We start from the raw sequence: 20,399 nt of genomic DNA on the forward strand, positions 1-20,399 counted from the left end.
ATTTATTCCACTTTGGATATAGGCTGTAATATAACAAAATGTGGAAAAAGTTAAGCGCTGTGAATACTTTCCATATGCACTGTAAACAAGTAATCAGCGTTCGACAGCACAGACCGACCCTCAAAAGGTTCCTGCAGGAACTTTCCAAAGACCCTCGTAACGACTTGCAACCGTATTGGTTTCTAGTGGAACTTTATTTACGTGGGTAGTTTTGGTCGAAAAGTTCCTGCGGTAGAAAAGGATCTACGTATGTATTTGTTTCAGGGGTGCAACTAAAAATTATTTTGATAGTCGATGAATCTGTCACCATTATAGGGTATACACAGTCTCTTGCCAGAAGTCAGCTAGGATAGGCTCCAGCTTACCTGTGACCATACATGAGGATAAGCAGTGTAGAAAATGGATTGACGGCTATATTAATTTGTTAATTATTTTTCGATTGAACAAACAAAAAAAAACTTGATAAACACGTTTGGCTTTATGTAAACCTTTTCAAGTGCACATTAGATATTTTTGTAATAAAATAAGAGTAGCGAGATATGGAGGTAGGAGTGTTTATGCATTATTTACACACAAATGTGTGCACAGTTTTGAAAACAACAACGTTTGACATGTTTTATACGACACAAACTTACAAGTAGACACTGGATGGCGTTAAAAGCACATTTTCTGAGCTCAGTGTGCAATTAATATAATGTTTTAGTCAGAATAAGAATGAACATCAGCTTTATTAGCCGAGGAATTTGACTTGGTAGACTGTGCTCTTTTTGGTTAATGTAAGAATTAACATAACAACTACAAGAGAGCACAGTACCGTGGCGGCCATGTCTAGTGACATGTTAATTAAATAATATAATGTGTTTTTTTTTGTTTTTTTGTCCTGTCCAGCTTCTCAGGCAAATCATATAGTTGATGTAAATGCCCATATCGGCTGTTCAGATTTACTTTACAAAAGAGAAGTGTGGGCAGGCCTGGCCCTAACCAATATGGCGCCCTAGGCAAAATTTTAGGTGGCGCCCCCCCCCCCCCCCCCCCACATCGGCAGTGAAGTGTATATACTCACAAGAAACCAAATAGCTTTGTCTTTGACCTTTTTTTTACTTAAAGAAAGCAAATTAACATATTATATGAGAATGTTATGTTATGATTATCTTTAACCGAATCACAGCAGTGCTCAAATGAAAAAACAGCATTCCCTCTCATGTGATATTGCTTAATTAACATTAATGATGTGCACTTTAACAACTAGGCTTACAACTATACCTAATATATAAAGGGGTGGAAAAGTGACTATTACCTGCAGGGCAAACATTAGCTAACCAGAAGGCAATAACAATGTAAACAAAAAACACCTGCTTAAAAGATCTAATACAAATGTCCCTGAGGAATGTAAGGTGGGAGTACTGTAATTACCTAACGTTACATTATTATTTTCCATAACAATTTAGCCCCCTCCACAATATTAACCCGACGTTAAAACAGAACTAGCTATTTATTGATTAGCAATTGCTGAATCATGTAACATTAGCTTAATGCTAAAAAGCCAGGTTACTATCACATTCTGTAACAGACAAATAATTTCATGTAGGCTAATGTTACCTACCTGCTACCTCTGTCTTTTTCTCGTTTCTCCTCCTCTTATTTTCTCTTTTTTCTTCCCTGGGCACCTGACAGTTTTGGCCGTTTTGACATCTTGTGTTGAAGGGAGAGATTAAGGGAGGGGGCGCACCGTGCAGGGGGGGGGGGGGGGGGGGGGGGGGGTGCGTAATGTTGTAACAAATAATATTTCTATTAAATAGGCTTTACTTAGCATTTTAATTAACGTGGGATTATTTTTTGTATTTAGAAATAATAGTACCAACTTTTTTTTTTTTTTCTCCAACATTTGTGGCACTGGTGTGGCGCCCCCTGATGGACGGCGCCCTTAGCATTTGCCTATTAGGCCTATGCCACGGGCCGGCCCTGCTTTAGGCTTTTTTTTTAGGGGGGCTACATGTTCTCTAAAATATTCTTAAGCCTCCCTAAATAATTTGGTGTTGTTTTTTTTTTTGGAAGAAAAAAGTGCTTCCAAATTCAATATAAAGATAGCCAGAATATGAGTTTTAATTAATCGTAAATTATTACATTTGTCATTATTCAGGTGAATTACAATTTTCCTGTTTACAGAAAACAACACTTATTACTACTAATTTGTAATACTCAGCTCGTTCTAGGTGGCCAACAATGCAGCTAAAGGGAGCAATCCGTTCTGCCTCTAAATCAAAAATGTATCCAAGAGCCGCCACCAATACTTGATTTACGTTCCGTAACCTATATAATGACCAAGCTGCAGCAACATTGTTGTTACGTTTGGGTCGCATGTTTGCGGTAGTCGTGTCTCCAAGATGCAGAAGGACGTCAAAAAGCAGCATGCAGGTAAGATGCTGATTTATTCTCCAAAGGCAAAAGACGACACTCAAACCAGCAGAACTGGGAACATACAAGCTGCTCAAAGATAGCTTTAGCTTAGCTTTGGCATGCAGAAATTATTTAGCATGGAAAGTAAGAAATACAAAAACTAGAGTAGTGTAAAGCCAAACAAACAAAACTGCCAGGCAGCGTAAACGGTGAGGCGGGTACACATAGCGGTAGCTCTCTATGCACTAACTTTGGGGTGTTTAGCTGAATCACCGCAATTTTTGGTACACACAAAAATGGAGCATGGATGAAAAACATGGCCAACTTTGGTAGCTAATTATATATCTGTAGTTATGCTGGCATTTCTTTTGAAGCAACACACTTGTGGTTCATAGGCATACGGAAGAGTTGGGTGTGCGTGTGTCTGGAAACTGGGAACTGCAATAGTTTGATGATCAAATGCCCTGGAAATACATTTGTTTTAAAGCAGTAAAGCACAGTTCCTATAAGTGCAAACATACAGTGTATATTTCATATTCAGCGTTATTGTGTGAATGCAGCCATAAATTGGATTCACCCAATAAGGCTGAGTTTTTTAGGTGTTTAACTATTCCGATAGAGATGTATCTGATGTATCTTCCACCCTCTGACACTGACCTAAACAACCATTTAGTATCACTGAAAATGCAGCATGTGTGTTGTATTTACCACAACCGCATACTTTTGGAATCATTGTGTAAGGTGCGGAAGACGATATACCGGTAGGCCCACCTTTTTTTGGTGGCCTTAAATCTTCTTGCGGAGTTAACGTATGTGTGTGTAATTTATATGATGGCCATATAAAACTAAAACATCAATAGAAATGTGTTGGTCAAATAATGTATATTACCAATACAGGCAACTCAATAATGCCACACATTCATCAGTTTAAAATTAAGCAGTGGTGAGTACCCCAATTTACCATATTTGCTTTGGCAATTTACCATATTTTTCGGACCATGGGGCGCACCGGATTAATAAAGCGCACTGCCGATGAGCGGGTCTTTTCAGGTCTATTTTCATACAAAAAGCGCACCGGATTATAATCATCCATCCATCCATTTTCTACCGCTTATTCCCTTCGGGGTCGCGGGGGGCGCTGGAGCCTATCTCAGCTACAATCGGGCGGAAGGCGGGGTACACCCTGGACAAGCATATTAGGATTTACTTATTCATTTTTTTTTACATCTAAAACCCTTCCTTATGGTCTACATAGCACATAAAGATGGTTCTTTGGTTAACATGTTGCATTGATTATGTTTTACGGACCATTTTCAAGCCGCTTTCTCACCGTCTCTTCAGGATGCGGCAGTTTGTGGGCGGTCTTATTTACGTGCCTCCACTTCAACAGCGTCTTCGCCCTGCTATCATTTTTGTACCGGTAGTTTTTAGCGCTTGCATAGCGAGTCTACTGACAGACATAAGTTAGAACTGTACGTTACTTTATGTTAGAAATGGCAACAGTGGAGGATGAATGCCCCACAACAAAAGGATCGAGAAAAAGAAGGAGCCTATTGACTACAATGACGGACGCGCACACATTTTTGGGACTAATGCAGACCCCAAATACACAACATCACGAACCAATAGGTAAGAAAAGTTGGTTTTGTACAAACGTATAATATTGCCAAACAACACTCCAAACAACACCAAACAAAACAGGAGCCATTTGGGGTCCTTATACACACACCATAATATTACCCTTATGTTGAAGCACAGTACGTCTGACTACGGTAGCCGTAATGCTTTGCTTTCAATCAAGCGGTGCAGCTTCGTAGCTTGTCAAAGTTGTACTAAAACATTTTGACAGATTTTTAAGCGCCGTGTGTTACGTTCTATCTTTTCATTAAAACATCAAAGTTTTGGTTTTGCTTTCTTACAACCTGCAGTCCACACATATCTCTTATGTGTGACTGCCATCTACTGGTCACACATATCACTACACTATGTACCAAATAAATTTGCTTTGATGTCAGTATGCACAATCAGAATTAATACGTACATTACGCGCACCAAGTTATAAGGCGCACTGTTGATTTTTGAGAAAATGAAAGGATTTTAAGTCTGAAGTCCAAAAAAACAAGTAATTAGAGATACGAGCTGTTTCTCAGCTTTTTGTTATGCTTTGGCGTTATGTTACATCATGTTATGTTATGTAAAGCACAGCGATTGTCAGAATGAACCCGGTACGATTATCGACAGAACTTTGTTTTCCAACCATGAGAAGGAATAAAGTGAGTGTGAAGGACAGCACTGAGAAGAAGTAGATTTAGCCATTTATTTGAAGTAAATAAATCATCAAAATTATGACAGAGGGTGTCGCCAACTTGGCAAAGCAGTTTGAGCGTGTCACTGCTGGTCTGCACCATACTGAAGCAGAATGAGTCGATAACGACAGCCAAGGATGTTAAAGTAGCACTAAGTAACTTTTTAACCTCCACAAAATATTTCCATAACTTTTGTGAGGATACATGGACTTAGAACTAGTTGAATGACACCTCTGCCGTGGCCTGAGGGGGTCGGTATTGCTCTCACTGGCACTAAGCAACTCGGAGGAGGGTGGCAGGAACCCTGCCACACAAAAAACTACAAATGTGCTTACTTGCTTTACGGCATACATCACTCCCCCTTTCCCCCTTTTTGATGCGAACGCCTGCGTGCCAGCATTCCATTTGTACTGGCAAGTCGGAATTTTTGAGTTCCTCGTCGGAATTGCAACTGGAACGGCGAAAATCGGGCCATTCTACCCAACCCCGAGATGGTTTCAAACATGGCTGCTCTGTATGTAAACAAAAGCTATTGTATTTGCACATGGACACATTTAATTGGATTTAAAAGCCTAACCGGAATAAAAATGCTTAATGTAAACACGCCATTCAGAATATCCTGACCCGATCACACACGTCCAGATCAAAATTTAATTCCGATCGAGACAGGTAGTTTATGCCGAAAGTCATTCGGATTGTAGCGCATGGAAACACATATTCCAAAATGTGGGTTGAAATTATCCTTACTGCGCATGATTTTGATTTCAGCTATACTTCGATGGTGGAGGGCGATTGAAAAGTATGGTCTGGTGGAGTGTCATGTGTCGATCTAACAATAAAAGAAGGGATCCAGTTGTCGTCTCATTGCGCTGGTTTATTCACGACATTACAGCTACTCCAAGTGGTAACTCAAACACACACACAAATGTCGTAACATAAAGACGTGCCACAACCTGTACATAATCACAACATAAAAAGCCCAGAACAGCTCCAATTCAAAAAGGAAAGGTAAAACAAAAGTAGAGAACAGAAGGAAAAAATATATAAATAAATACCGTGATAATGTCGGAGAAGCAGGAATGCACAAAGCCATGTTTGTTTACAGCGGAAGTTTACTGCTTAATCAGCACCTGCTCTAAGCAAACCTGTCCGAAAGATGGCGCCATAGCCCAAATAATAACACACCTTTTCGTTTATGTTAGATTTGCCACATGTCAAAGTAAAGTATTCCGATTTAAGGTCACAAGTGGCACCAGAGCCGCGGCTTGCAGACCCCTGCTCTAGCATTTAACAATCCAGAATAAACTAAATTCAATTTCAAGAACCCACATTAAGAAAAATAAAGTTCTAATCATACTCTTTGCAGTTTTTAAACTCACTATTTAGCTCTACCACAACGTTATTTGTCTCTCTTGCAACATCCATTGCAATAAATCATGCAAATGAGGCGCTGATGTCATCCAGCGATTTCTAGCTAGTTTTATGACAGCTAGTAGCTAGTTTCCTGAGGAGTTGGCAACACAAGAGGACAATTATTATCCATGTAAACACTTGGATACAAATGAGGTAAAGATCATCAACCCATCAGGTAAAATAGGCAAATATTTATTTTTAAATAAATACCTGTTGCACATATACGTCTGCAGCCAAGAGGACCTTTAGTACTCTGTAACTATCCATCCATCCCTTTTCTTTTTGAAAATGTTTTATTATGATATTTTTACCAAATTATATATTGCGAGAATCGGTTTGAATCAAGAATCCATTCTGAATCAAACCGTTACCCCGAGAATCCGAATCGAAACGTGAGTTCTTGTTGGATTCCCATCCCCATCCATCTATTATAAAGCTATCAGTTTACAACAGGGGGGTCAAACTCATTTTAGCTCAGGGGCCACATGGAGGAAAATCTGTGCACACGCGGGCCGGACTATTACAATCATGGCAATGAAACTAAAAAATAAAGACAACTTTAGATTGTTTTCTTTGTCTTACTTTAGTCAAAAATAGAACAAAAACATTCTGAAAATATTACAATAAAAATATAGAAAGAAATACCGGCAGCGGTAAAGTTTAGATCCATCAAGGAAATTAGAAAGTGAATGAAAACATTTACATAAACATTTGTTTTCTGTTGTATAATTTTTTTAAATGAATTAAGTAACGTTTATGACAACCTTTTTCCAAAACACAATATAGAATGTGAGATTTAACAGGATAATGCATACATTTATCATTTGTTTTCAAAACGGTTACAAAAAGTGGGACCCCAAACATTTACTGTGGCACCCCATTTTTATGACTTGATGGGGTCCCTGGGACCCCATTTTGAAAATTCCTAGCGCCAACACTGACGGAGTATTGGCGCGTGCAAAACAGCTGCAGGCGGCTGTGGCCTGCGGGCCGGTTCTAATACTAATCAAATATCATCCCGGGGGCCATAGATAACTTTGACACCCCTGGCTTACAACATTCCAGTAATGTCTTTAGGGGACATTTTGAAGATACTGAATTGTCGGAAGAGAACTTGTAGGAGTTGCAATTATAAAAGCAATTTACAGCAACAATTACCAGTTTGCTGTAAAAAATCTGGTATGGTTTCAAAGTGATAAGGACAAGGTTGAGTGCAAAATGGCTTATATGCTCTTTGTACTTTGCTGGGGAACCAGAGGGAGAGAAAAGAGAAGAGAGCGAGAGAAAGAGAGAGCGAGAGAGAGAGAGAGAGGAGGAAAAAGATGTGGATGAGCAACAGCAGCCCCACACGTTGGATGTGATGCTGCCGTCTTTGGTCGCCTCACTCTCTCCTTCATTCAGTGCTCAGCCGAGTGAGAAGCAATCAAGGACAATTTTACAAACACACCAAATCATGTCGGGGGCTGATTTAACCTGTGAGGAGTGTTTTTCTGCCCATGACTCCAACAGCACGGAATTGCACCCCGCACTTTCCACGGTGGACGACGATGAACTTTTGCGATACATCTGGACGGAGTACCTGCACCCCAAACAGTACGAGTGGGTTCTCATTGTGGCCTACATCATCGTCTTCTTCGTCTCACTCGTTGGCAACTCTCTCGGTAAGTTTGTTATTTGACTCATGGTGAGGAGTATGAGCGTCATCCATTGTTTACCGCTTGTCCCTTTTAAGGGTTGTGGGGGTGTGCTGGAGCCTATCTCAGTGTTAACTTCAGTGCAAAAAAATGATGTATGTTAAATACAATGGCTCAAGGGCATGTAACAGGTGCGACCTGAGTGTCTTAGTATGAATGGCAGCACATGAAATTAAACACATTTTCCATATTTTTCAGTCAAATCCAAAACAATATGCTTCATCGGAATAAAATGTGTTTCTATTTTTTTTACAATAAGCCTTAATCATACACCTTTTTAAAAGATAGATAGATAGTGTCAAGACTAGGACTATGGTGTGGTTTGTTTTCTCGTGGTGCAAAGCGACTGGACCGGACATGACGTGAAGGTAATGACATCTTTTAATTAATCCATCAAAAGGTGAAAACAAAAGGCGCGCACAAGGCAGGGAACAAACTCGGCTAATAAAACAAAACTAGCACAAAGGCATAACTATGGACATAAAACAAAACTTGCAAACTAAAAGTAAAAAAAAAGTACCAATGATTGTCACAAACACACTAGGTGTGGTGAAATTTGTCCTCTGCATTTGACCCATCCCCTTGTTCACCCCCTGGGAGGTGAGGGGAGCAGTGGGCAGCAGCGGTGGCCGCGCCCGGGAATCATTTTTGGTGACATGAATAAAGAAAACTTACTTGGAACGAGAAAAGAGCATGAAAAAGAGCAGCATGGATCATCAGCATGAATAACAAGGGTGTGTAGATGGTGACGTCCCCAGACAGACTGCCTGGCAACTGGAAGCTTAAATAATACCGACATGATTAGTGACAGGTGCACGAGTGCAAAACGTGAGACAGGTGAAACTAATGAGTAGTCATGGAAACAAAACAAGCAAGAGTGCACAACCAGGAACTAAAAAGAGTCTAAAAAACAAACAGCACATGGCCAAACAAAAACATGATCAACAGACATGACAGATAGTACTTTATTGATTCCTTCAGGAGAGTTCCCTCAGGAAAATGAAAATTACAGCAGCAGTGTACAAAATTGAGATCGAATTTAAAAAGTAAAAAGTATTATTATTATTTTTTTTAAATTATTATTATTATTTTTGTTTAATCTTATTATTTATTTGTGTGTGGCGTCGCGCGGGTCTCGCTTCCTGTTGGGTGGGGTCCGTGCCCGTGTGGCCCGACCTTGTGCTGTGGGGTCTCTGATGGCGACTTGATGTGGTGGCGGCGCGGCGCCCGTGTCTGGTCTGGATGCTGTGTCTCGGTTGTTTGGGCGGTGGTGTGTTTGTGCGGGTTTGGGTTGGGGTGGTGGGGTCTTTTGGTGGTGGTGGTGGGGGGGGGGGTGTCTCTTGTTTGCGTGTTGCCATTTGGGCTGGCCGGCGGGCTGGCGCTGGCTGGTCTCCGTGATCCTGTTGGCGTGTGGTTGCCGGTCGCGGTTTTCTTTGATCGCTTTGATTTGATTGGGTGGTGCTGGCTGTCTGGGGGTGTTGTGGCTGCTGTTTCTGCTGCCGTTTGTTTGTGGTGTGGGCGCCCGTGGCTGCTGGGTCTGGTGCAGGGGGGTGGCTGATGTTGTGACTGGTGGCAGCGCGCGCGCGTGGTGGTTGTCGGGGCTGACAAACTGTGTGTATGTATGTGTATGTATATATACTGTGGTAGCTTGGTGCTGCAGGGTATTTCGGGGTGCTGCGAGTCGGCCAGTTGTTGGGGTAGCGACCTTGTGTGTCAGCATGTCTGTGATCTTCTTTTAATTCTTTTTTTTATTTTTTTAAAAATATATTTAATTATTTATTTATTCTTATTTCTTAATATATTTTATTATTATTATTATTATTATTATTATTATTATTATTATTATTATTATTTATTTTATTTATTTTATTTATTTTATTTATTTATTTTCCCCTACCTCAGGGGGGGACTCGGCGGGGGCGGTTGCTGGTTGTTTCATCTCCATCGTTGGGGTCCCTGCAGGTGGGGTGGGTGGTTCCCGTGGCCCCGTGCTGGGTGGTCCTGTGGTGGCCGGCTTTGGTATGGTGGCCGTGGGCTAGCCTCGCCGCGCTCTCCGGGGGTGGGGGTGGGCTCGTGGGGGCCCGGTTGCCGGTGGGGCGGGGGCGGTCTTCCCGTCTGGTTGCGGGGGGTCTCCGGGCCCCTCGGGCGGGGCGTCCCGCCTTTCTGTCCGTGTGGGGTGTGGTCTCTCGATGACTTGGGGTCTGGCTGCCCCCTGCTTTTCTCGTGCCTTGTCCTCTGCCGGGTGCGTCTGTCTGCGGCCTGCTGCTGGCCTTTGTGGGCGGTGCGGTGGGCCAGGCTCTGGGGTTCCTGTCACTGTCCGGCTTGGCTGCGTGGGGGCGGTGGTCCCTGGTTCCCTGGGCACCACACCTACTGTTTGTGGGATGGGCTCTCGGGGAGGCTGGGGCCGTACTCTGGCTCCCGCACACACTGGGAGTCAAATGTATTGTACATGCAAATTCACATGTACTCACATACATACATACACACATACATAGGTACCTACGTTCCCACATACATATACAAATACAGTACATATTTACACACTCAAAGTTCGTACATCCACACGCACGCTCATTATACAAACATACTGTATACACATACTGTACATATACATTCACTGTAAAAACATACATATACACATCCTGTACATATACACTTACTGTACAAACACACACATACACATACTGTACATATACATTCACTGTACAAGCACACACATACATATACTGTACATATACATTCACTGTACAAACACACATATACACATACTGTACATATACATTCACTGTACAAACACACATACTGTATACACATACGGTACATATACATTCACTGTACAAACACACACATACACATTCTATACATATACATTCACTGTACAAACACACATATACACATTCTGTACATATACATTCACTGTACAGGCACACATATACACATACTGTACATATACAAGTACATATGCACACATACACTCATGCACATAATCACGTTTCATCAAACATATATTAACGTTGTTGCCCTAGGGTAAACTGGGTATAACACATGGCACACTGACAAAGCTTAACCTATTGTTACTATAACAATCTACAAGGTTAATGTAGGTTGCTTCTCTTTCTTCCCCTCCATTTTTCTGCATTCTTTCGTATCTCAAGTTATCATTACGTATATGTATTGTTGCATTTGAACAATTGTATTGTTGATAATAAAGGAAAAGTATGGGTATTGTTTATTATCAATAGCACTATTTCTATTGGTATTCATATTGCTCCATTTTTAGTGTAATAATGGTCATTGTCATTTCTGTATTTTTTTTAATTTTCGCTAACTGCTTATTTGCTATTACTTTTACCATCATATTTGTACATGTCGTATTTGCTGATGTTGCTCTGTTGTTGTTTTTGTCTCTCTGTCTAATCCCCCTCTTGTCCCCACAATTCCCCCCTCTGTCTTCCTTTTTTTCTCTTTCTATCCCCTCCTGCTCCGGCCCGGCTGCACCAAATGATAATATAAATACATTTAATAAAGTCAAAATACAAATAAGGCAACAAGAGAAGTATCCTACACTTCTCTTTTGTAAAGTAAATCTGAACAGCCGATATGGGCATCTACATCTACTATATGATTTGCCTGAGAAGCTGGGCAGGACAAAAAAAAACACAAAAACAAAAAAACAAAAAAAAAAGTAAAAAGTAAATAATGGGGGTATAAATGGAAACAAAATAGAAAAATATTACAATAAGAATAAAAATAAAAGCAACAATGAGAATAAAAATATAACAGTAAAATAAGAATATAACAATAGAAACTAGGCAGTAGTGACCATGTTATGAAAAAGTATTGCACTGTTATTGTTTTGCATCCCCTGTCATCCTCGTACCCCCCCCCCCCTCCCCCCCTCCTCCCCAGAGAGGAGTTGTACAGTCTAATGGCGTGTGGGGCAAAGGAGTTTTTTAGTCTATTAGTCCTGCACTTGGGATGAAGCAGTCTAGCACTGAACAGGCTTCTCTGGCTACTGATAACGGTATGCAGAGGGTGACTGGCATCATCCAGGATGCTCACTAGTTTTTCCACAGTCCTCTTCTCTGCCACCGTCACCAGTGAGTCCAGTTTTATTCCGATCGTAGAACCGGTCCGTCTGATCAGTTTCTCCAGTCTGGAGCTGTCCTTCTTAGATGATTTGAATGCTTCTTTTTAATGATAAATTATCATGACGGGGTCAATCAAAAGGATAAATTACTTATTACCTTTGCAAAAGCAGACATTTTGATGCAACTCTTGCAATAGATTATTAGCATAAGTATATTCTAGGCAAGGCAAGGCAACTTTATTTGTACAGCGCTTTTCATACACAAGGCAGACTCAAAGTGCTTCACAGACAACAAAGTGAAATGAAAGAAAATAAAAGCAAAATTAAAATGCAGACAATAAAAATAAAAACAGTGCGGACGTTAAAAGTTAAAAGATTAAAAGATTTAGCTGAAAGCTAAGGTGAACATAAAAGTCTTCAGTCTAGTTGTGAGTAGCCCGCTGGCCTGTTCTAAAAATAGCTCAAATAGCAGCACTTACCAGTTAGCTGCCTCTATTTTTTAAATGTTATTTATTTACTAGCAAGCTGGTCTTGCTTTGCTCGACATTTTTAATTCTAAGAGTGACAAAACTCAAATAGAATTTGAAAATCCAAGAAAATATTATAAAGACTTGGTCTTCACTGACAAAGAAACAGATAACATTCTAAGATAGTATGTACTAGTTACCGTATGATTATCACCAAGCTTGTCTTCTTCCTACATGGATGTGTTCTCCATCAACAATATCCTCATTTTCTAGCAATTACTTTCCATTTACTGCAGCTGTAGCTTCATGTATACCCGCCAATTTTCCATATGCAATTTCGCTACTGTTGTGTCTTTCTTTGAGTGACGGATGAAAACCTACACAAATGGAAGTGGGAGTGGCAGTCAGTTAATCACACGGGTGTTGTATACATCAAGCAATGCATCATATTGCTGTGCTTTTTAGGTTGAACACATTCAACCAAATGTTTGTTGGTAAATATTTTGCAAATTTGTACTAATTACTAGATCTTATTATTTCTAACAGTCCCTTTGATGGCTAGGTGTTCAGTCCAGGGTGTACCCCGGCCTCTCTCCGGCTTTCCAGTGTGTGACTCCAATAATAGCGCAAGTGCTCAGAGACTGGAAAATAGTGTTTCTTTGTTGTGATTTGTGTTAACAAACTTAATGAGTGAGGTCACTACCAGTTGTTGTAAGTGTATAGAGTGTTGCATTGTCTAAGACAGTGGTTGTTGAACTTTTTGTTGGCTCTCCAAGTACCACCATAATGACCAACATTGAAATACAGTAGCGTAGTAGGGCTAAGTATTCATTTAAAATAAGGCCGCCGTTTTATTTAACAAGTATATTTAATATTTTTGGCCACTGTTGTCATGATCCGTTTTATTTTAGTTTGACTCCATTAGTTGTGTTTTCAGCACCCCTGGGTTTGTGTTTCTTAGTTGCCATGGGTGCTGATTATTTTCACCTGTCTCTGATCAGTGTTCGGGACGCTCACCTGCTCCCAAGCACTAATCAGAGAGTTATTTATTCCTGCCTTTCGCCACACTCGGTCTGGCTGTCTTGTTTGCTTCACGCAACAGTTACATTCGTATACCTTTTTGATTCCTGTTCTAAGCTTCGCCGTAGCTTCCGCGCTATCCTGCATTTTGCATTTGTGGAAAATAAATCATTTTCCTACCTGCACACTGTCTCCGGAGTTCCGTCTGCATCTTGGGAAAACAACCGGGGCAATAACATGCGACCCCATCGTAAAAACTGTAACATTACACAGAGTTTGAACAGTAACTCTGTGTTTGAATATAGGACCAAAAAACATGTGTACTTAAATAATGAATCCAAAAAACAAACTGCACATAATTAAGTGATTCTTTGGCATACCACTAGATGGAACCCGTGTACCACTACAGTTTGAGAATCACTGGTCTAAGACATTGGGGTCAAACTAACAAATTTATAATATAATTTTTGATATTGATGCATCTTATCTGTGCATAAGTTACTAAATTACCCTTAGGAGAGTTGCATCCATCCATCCAGTCATTTTCTACCGCTTGTCCCTTTCAGGGTCACAGGGGGGCTGGAGCATACACCCTGGACAAGTCGCCAGCTCACCGCTGGGCCAACACAGATAGACAGACAACATTCACACTCACATTCACACACTAGAGCCAATTTAGTGTTGCTAGTCAATCTATTCCCAGGTGCATATCTTTGGAGGTGGGAGAAGGCCCGGAGTACCTGGAGAGAATCCACGGAGCCACCGGGAGAACTGCCCACTGAGTTACATTCAGTAAATGACAATAAAGTCTATACTGAACTGTAGGGAAAAGTATGGAAAGTACCACACAGAAAAATAATTTTTTTCAGTATTTCAAATACTTATCTTTGTCATGATCCGTGGTCCGGATCATGTTTAGTTTAGTTATGTTCTGTTAGTTTTGCACTTCCTTGTTTGTTTTGTCACCATGGTTACTCATTATTTTCACCTGCCGCTGGTTTTCCGGACACGCACCTGTTGCTAATCAGAGACTTCTATTTAAGCCTGTCTTTTCCGGTCACTCGGTGTGGCTTCATTGTTTTGCTTCATGCAACCTGTCAGCGTAAAGTTTTGTGAGTACTAGTGGTTTCAAGTCCATGCTAAGTTTAGATTATTTGTTCCTGCGCTAAGTTTTAGCCTTAGCTTCCGCGTGCGATCGGCACGCATCCGTTTTTCGGCAAGCGTAAACCCCCACGTGACAGAAATGAAGCCACCATCATGTTCTTTCGCACCTGGCCACGAGGAGATGGAGACGCGCTGGCGAAGGCGGAAGCCAGCCAGAAAGGCGTCGTTTCGCCGCCAAGACGTGTCGTTCCCCCAAACTCCTCCTCCGGAACACAGCACTCCACATGCAGCCCAGTCTTCCTCGCCGCCATTGTTTGGTAATCCCATCACTCATTTTGCCAAACAGTTTACCAATTGGGCTGTCAGTCAGCTGGAGACCCGCGCTGACAACTTCACTCCGCCCACTTCCGATGACGTCAGAGACCAGGACCTTTTTTTTCAATCTGCTAACTCTTTCTGTCAGCCGCCTCCAAAAGACTTAATTCCTAAAATAAAATATTATCAGGACATTTTTTCACAAGTTAGATTTTGTCAACTTCAATCACCTCCGCCCCCAGTGACTTTGTCTCCGCCCCCTAGGACTCAAGCCCCGCCCAAATCACGGACATTTTCTTTTTGTCCACCCACGCAAAATCAGGTGGGGAATATAAAAAGACAGTTTGGACAATTTAAAGGGGAGGCTTCTACCCCCCTCCTGACCTCCCGCCACCCACCCTTAAAGACTGTTCCAGACCGCAAGGAGCGCGTCTGGTATCCGCCCCTTGAGGGGGGGGGCTGGGGCCAGGAGCTGTGCTGGTGGGGTGGCTCAGCAAAGGCAGCAACCTCTATCCCGGCCGCCACCATCTTTCGGCATGCCAAGCCACACCCCCCAGCTAGACCACCTCCGCCATGCTCATGGCTAATCTCAGCCCGGGTGGGCCTGCAGACGCCACCATCATCTCCGGTGGGCTTGCAGACGCCACCATCATCCCCGGTGGGCTTGCAGGCGCCACCATCATCTCCGGTGGGCTTGCAGGCGGAACCTTCATCTCCGGTGGGCTTGCAGGCGCCACCATCATCTCCGGTGGGCTTGCAGGCGCCACCATCATCTCCGGTGGGCTTGCAGACGCCACCATCATCTCCGGTGGGCTTGCAGGCGCCACCATCATCTCCGGTGGGCCTGCAGACGCCACCAGCTCCAGCTGCTGTTCCTGCTCCTTGCCAGACACCGGTACCTGCACCACGCCAGATACCGGTTCCTGCTCCTCGCCAGACACCGGTTCCTGCTCCTCGCCAGACACCGGTACCTGCACCACGCCAGACACGGTACCTGCACCACGCCAGACACCGGTGCCTGCACCACGCCAGACACCGGTACCTGCACCACGCCAGACACAGGTACCTGCTCCTCGCCAGACACCGGTACCTGCACCACGCCAGACACAGGTACCTGCTCCTCGCCAGACACCGGTGCCTGCTCCTCGCCAGACACCGGTACCTGCACCATGCCAGACACCGGTACCTGCACCACGCCAGACAGCGGTACCTGCACCACGCCAGATACCGGTACCTGCTCCTCACCAGACACCGGTATCTGCTCTTCACCAGACACCGGTACTTGCTACCACGCCTGACTCGCCGCCGGTGCCTGCTACCATGCCTGACTCGCCGCCGGTACCTGCTACCATGTCTGACTCGCCGCCTGTACCTGCTACCACGCCTGACTCGCCCGCTGCGGCGTCCAAGCCTGCCAGGACGGCGCCGACGCGCCCACCTCCCCGTCGACCACGGATGTGGCCGCTCCCTGGTCGTCCGCCTCGCCGAGTGCACCCACCTCCCCGTTGGCCACGAATGTGGCCATTCCCTGGTCGCCCGCCTCGCCTGCTGCAGCGGCGTACCACTCGCCGCCGCCACTTGACTTGTCCTCGGTGGATTCGGGGACACTCGGTCTGGCGACCCACCACCATGTCCCCCTCCCACCCTCCCATGACTCTCCATTCTGCCTTGTATATTTTGTTTTGGTGTTTTAGACATCTGGAATCTGTCTTTTAAGGGGGGGGGGGCTCTGTCATGATCCGTGGTCCGGATCATGTTTAGTTTAGTTATGTTCTGTTAGTTTTGCACTTCCTTGTTTGTTTTGTCACCATGGTTACTCATTATTTTCACCTGCCGCTGGTTTTCCGGACACACACCTGTTGCTAATCAGAGACTTCTATTTAAGCCTGTCTTTTCCGGTCACTCTGTGTGGCTTCATTGTTTTGCTTCATGCAACCTGTCAGCGTAAAGTTTTGTGAGTACTAGTGGTTTCAAGTCCATGCTAAGTTTAGATTCTTTGTTCCTGCGCTAAGTTTTAGCCTTAGCTTCCGCGTGCGATCGGCACGCATCCGTTTTTCTTGTCTTGTGTTTTTGGATGATTTATGATCAATAAATCATTCCTACCTTCACGTCTTGGTCCGGAGCCGTCAGTGTGCATTGGGAGATCAACCGCGCAGCAAGCGTAAACCCCCACGTGACAATCTTATACTGATGAACTATATTCAACACTCGTTGGACTACAATTTATTTAAGTGAGCTGGTCAACGAGGAGCTAGAAATCTACATGGCCAAAAATGTTTTTAGAAGACACTATATGGCAGTTTTGGGGGTGATTTCCACATTTCAAAAAGGGTACTTGAACACATAAACAGCTTTCAGCTTTCAACAAGTAAACATTACATTATAGACTATATTTTCAGATATATAATTCTCCTAAGGGTAATCTAGTCATTGATGCACAGATACAGTTAAGATGTGTCAATATCAAAACATTGCTTTGAATACATTGACTTAATGAAAACATTCAAACACTATACACCTATTATGTGCATGAACAAAGAACAGTTAATATTGTATGTAGTGGAGCATACTGTACATACTGTGTGGAACAATTTCCCTTGTGGATCATCTAAACAAGAACATCGGATCAATACCAGTCCTTTACAATATCATGAACACCATAGAACAGGCCAACTTTGGCATTTTTAAAGACACAATAAAGGCTTGAATAGTTTCAAACACATATCCTTACAATAACCACAAATATAAAGTGTTTGTCTTAAATGTAGTAATCAGTTGCGGCCAGAAGAAGCCCCAGCAGTGCAGCTTTAACAAGCGGTGTGCGCTCCCGTGGCAGGGAATCACTTTTTGATACAACAGCAGCAGTTGAATCTTTTCATTGGATTGTGTTACCTCTGGTTGATAACGAATCGATGGCTGTCATCTCTTCCTGTCATAAAACGAGTATTGGAGGATTGCAAACTTGTCACTTGAAACATTGATTCCCTGTTCATTATTCCCACATAGTAGTAGTCTAGTCTATGTGTGCATGTATTACATGTTATTTGCTGTATGATGTTGCCTCCTTCTATTTGATATCAACTTCAGTTTAGTGTGGTGCTGGTTGTTGCTCATAAGTAAAAACATATTTCTTGCATTGAACTTGCTGTGCTTCTGACGTAGCGTGCCACGTTACATCAAACATATCTGTAACGGCGTTGTAACGTACATACAATTGATTGATTATATTACTCATATATAAGTATATATATATAGTTTTCTAAAATCGTTTTCATGAACACTGCTCACGGGTGATTATATATTCATACATTATTACGCAGTATATTCAAACATGTTGTCTCCCAGGCTTTGTTTCGACGAGCGCTGCTTGCATCCATCCGTCCATTTTCTACTGCTTGTCCCTCTCTGGGTGGCCTATCCAGGATAGGATAGGATAGGTCTTTATTGTCATTGCACAAGTACAACGAAACTTTGTTTTCAGCACAAACCCGTTCAAGATTAGACAAACAAACAGTGTACATGGTTACAGAACAGGAACGCTGATGGGTCGCCACAAGGCGCCCCGTAAAAAATGGGAAAAAGGTAACACGCTGGGGAAGGATGAATAAAAAAATACAATCTAGACTGGGCTCCTAAGGGGGCCCAGTCTGGAGTGGGAAAAAACCTCCATAGCAAAGTACATATAGATATTACAACATACATACGAGATATCTAGCAACAGAAGGAAGGGAGTGCGGAGTCATGGTGGTAGGCCGCAGCTCTCGGGCGCTGACCATCCTTTCATCACCCCTATGGGATTTGCGTCAAGGGCGTTGGATTGGGAGGGGATGGGGTATGTATGTGTGTGGCGTATATTTTTTTGGATGCATGTTTGTGTGTAAGCCTGCGGTGTGTCTCTGTTCCGCGGCCTTGATGTTCGTGCAGTCGCTAGTCCAAAGTCAACAACAACAGGTGAGTGTCCATGAGAGACAAGAAGGGAGTTTGTTGTGTCTTCGCTGCACTGTCCTTCGGGAGAGTCTCGAAGCCAGGGAAACAATCCAAGTTAGAATGTTTTGTATACGAGTGAAAATAAAATTTGCTTTTCACTCTAAATTGTCTATGACTGGTCCTCAAAATCCTGCGGGGCAGACAGTCCAATGTGATCCAAAATCACAAGAGTGTCCACAGTTCTTCCCGCATCCTCCAATCATTTGTGGCAGCTTTGGGTTACTTTGAAGACTGCCAGCAACTTCCAATTTGTCGACAAACCAGAGCAACGCTTACTCCAATTAGCAGATGTTCTGTTGTCATAATTCCGAATAGGTAGATCACTTCACGTCCTCGACTGAAAAGGGTCGCCAGGCATGCGGCACTCCTTCTTCTCCCAAGAGTCCGTCGTGTGTCCAGCAACAACCGCTCCGTCACGACAAACAGGTTCCCCTAAACCCAACATCTTGTCAATTTCGTTGAGGCCAGTTAAATAGTTCCAATGTTGATTTGGAGAGCAGTGCAAAAAGAGGCAACAAAAAAAAGTTAAGACAAGACAAGACAAAGAAGCAAGCATTCGAGTGGAAGGCGTGGTACGCCCTGGACAAGTCGCCACCTCTTCGCAGGGCCAACACAGATAGACAGACAACATTCACACTCGCACACTAGGTCCAATTTAGTGTTGCCAAGCAACCTATCCCCAGGTGCATGTCTTTGGAGGTGTGAGGAAGCCGGAGTACTCGGGTAGAACATGCAAACTCCTCACAGAAAGACCCTGAGTCTGGGAATCGAACCCAGGACCTTCGTATTGTGAGGCACCAGCGGCCGCTGCTGGCATATTTGATGTAAATCCAGTAGCTCACTCACAACATTCACTGAGCAAAGGACGTGTCAGAATGCGGCAACTCAGCTGAAATGCGCTTGGGAACCAATTAATGTGTTTTCATGTGGACTTATATCTATATTTTAAAACCATGCGGATCTTTCTGATGCTAGGAGTTGCACACAGTATTTTTATTTAAAATGATGTGTGTTATGTGCGGGGAGTCACAATGATACGTTTTGCAACCATGTTTTGAAAAGTCCTACAGAACAAGCTCATTTCAACAATCACTGACTTAGACTTAGACTTAAAGGCCTACTGAAACCCACTACTACCGACCACGCAGTCTGATAGTTTATACATCAATGATGAAATCTTAACATTGCAACACATGCCAATACGGTCGGGTTAGATTAGTAAAGTGCAATTTTAAATTTCCCGCGAAATATCCTGCTGAAAACGTCTCGGTATGATGACGTTTGCGCGTGACGTCACAGATTGTAGCGGACATTTTTGGGACACCATTGTGGCCAGCTATTAAGTCGTCTGTTTGCATCGCAAAGTTCCACAGTATTCTGGACATCTATGTTGGTGAATCTTTTGCAATTTGTTTAATGAACAATGAAGACAGCAAAGAAGAAAGCTGTAGGTGGGAAGCGGTGTATTAACGGCCAGCTGCAGCAACACAAACACTCTTACTAGGAGGACTTTGAGTTGAATACGCGCTACCGTGAGTGCGCAGCTGCGGCTTCCAAACATTTGATCGCTTGCCCGTACGTGCGTGCCGCTATGTGCATGTCACGT

General features: G+C 43.1%; 1 protein-coding gene and 1 long non-coding RNA gene across 2 annotated transcripts in view; both read left to right on the forward strand.

Moving 5' to 3' along the window:
* The window catches only part of LOC133657233 (uncharacterized), a 972,718-nt gene that overhangs the window by 79,189 nt on the left and 873,130 nt on the right, over positions 1 to 20,399 (forward strand). The window lies entirely within an intron of this gene.
* hcrtr2 (hypocretin (orexin) receptor 2) overlaps positions 7,570 to 20,399 on the forward strand; it is a 65,099-nt gene continuing 52,269 nt past the window's right edge. The window contains exon 1 of the mRNA XM_062057649.1: positions 7,570 to 7,777. Within this exon, the coding sequence (XP_061913633.1) occupies positions 7,570 to 7,777 (208 nt within the window). The remainder of the gene's footprint in view (positions 7,778 to 20,399) is intronic.

Source organism: Entelurus aequoreus, linkage group LG09 (genome assembly GCF_033978785.1).
Source record: "Entelurus aequoreus isolate RoL-2023_Sb linkage group LG09, RoL_Eaeq_v1.1, whole genome shotgun sequence".
NCBI lineage: Eukaryota > Metazoa > Chordata > Actinopteri > Syngnathiformes > Syngnathidae > Entelurus > Entelurus aequoreus.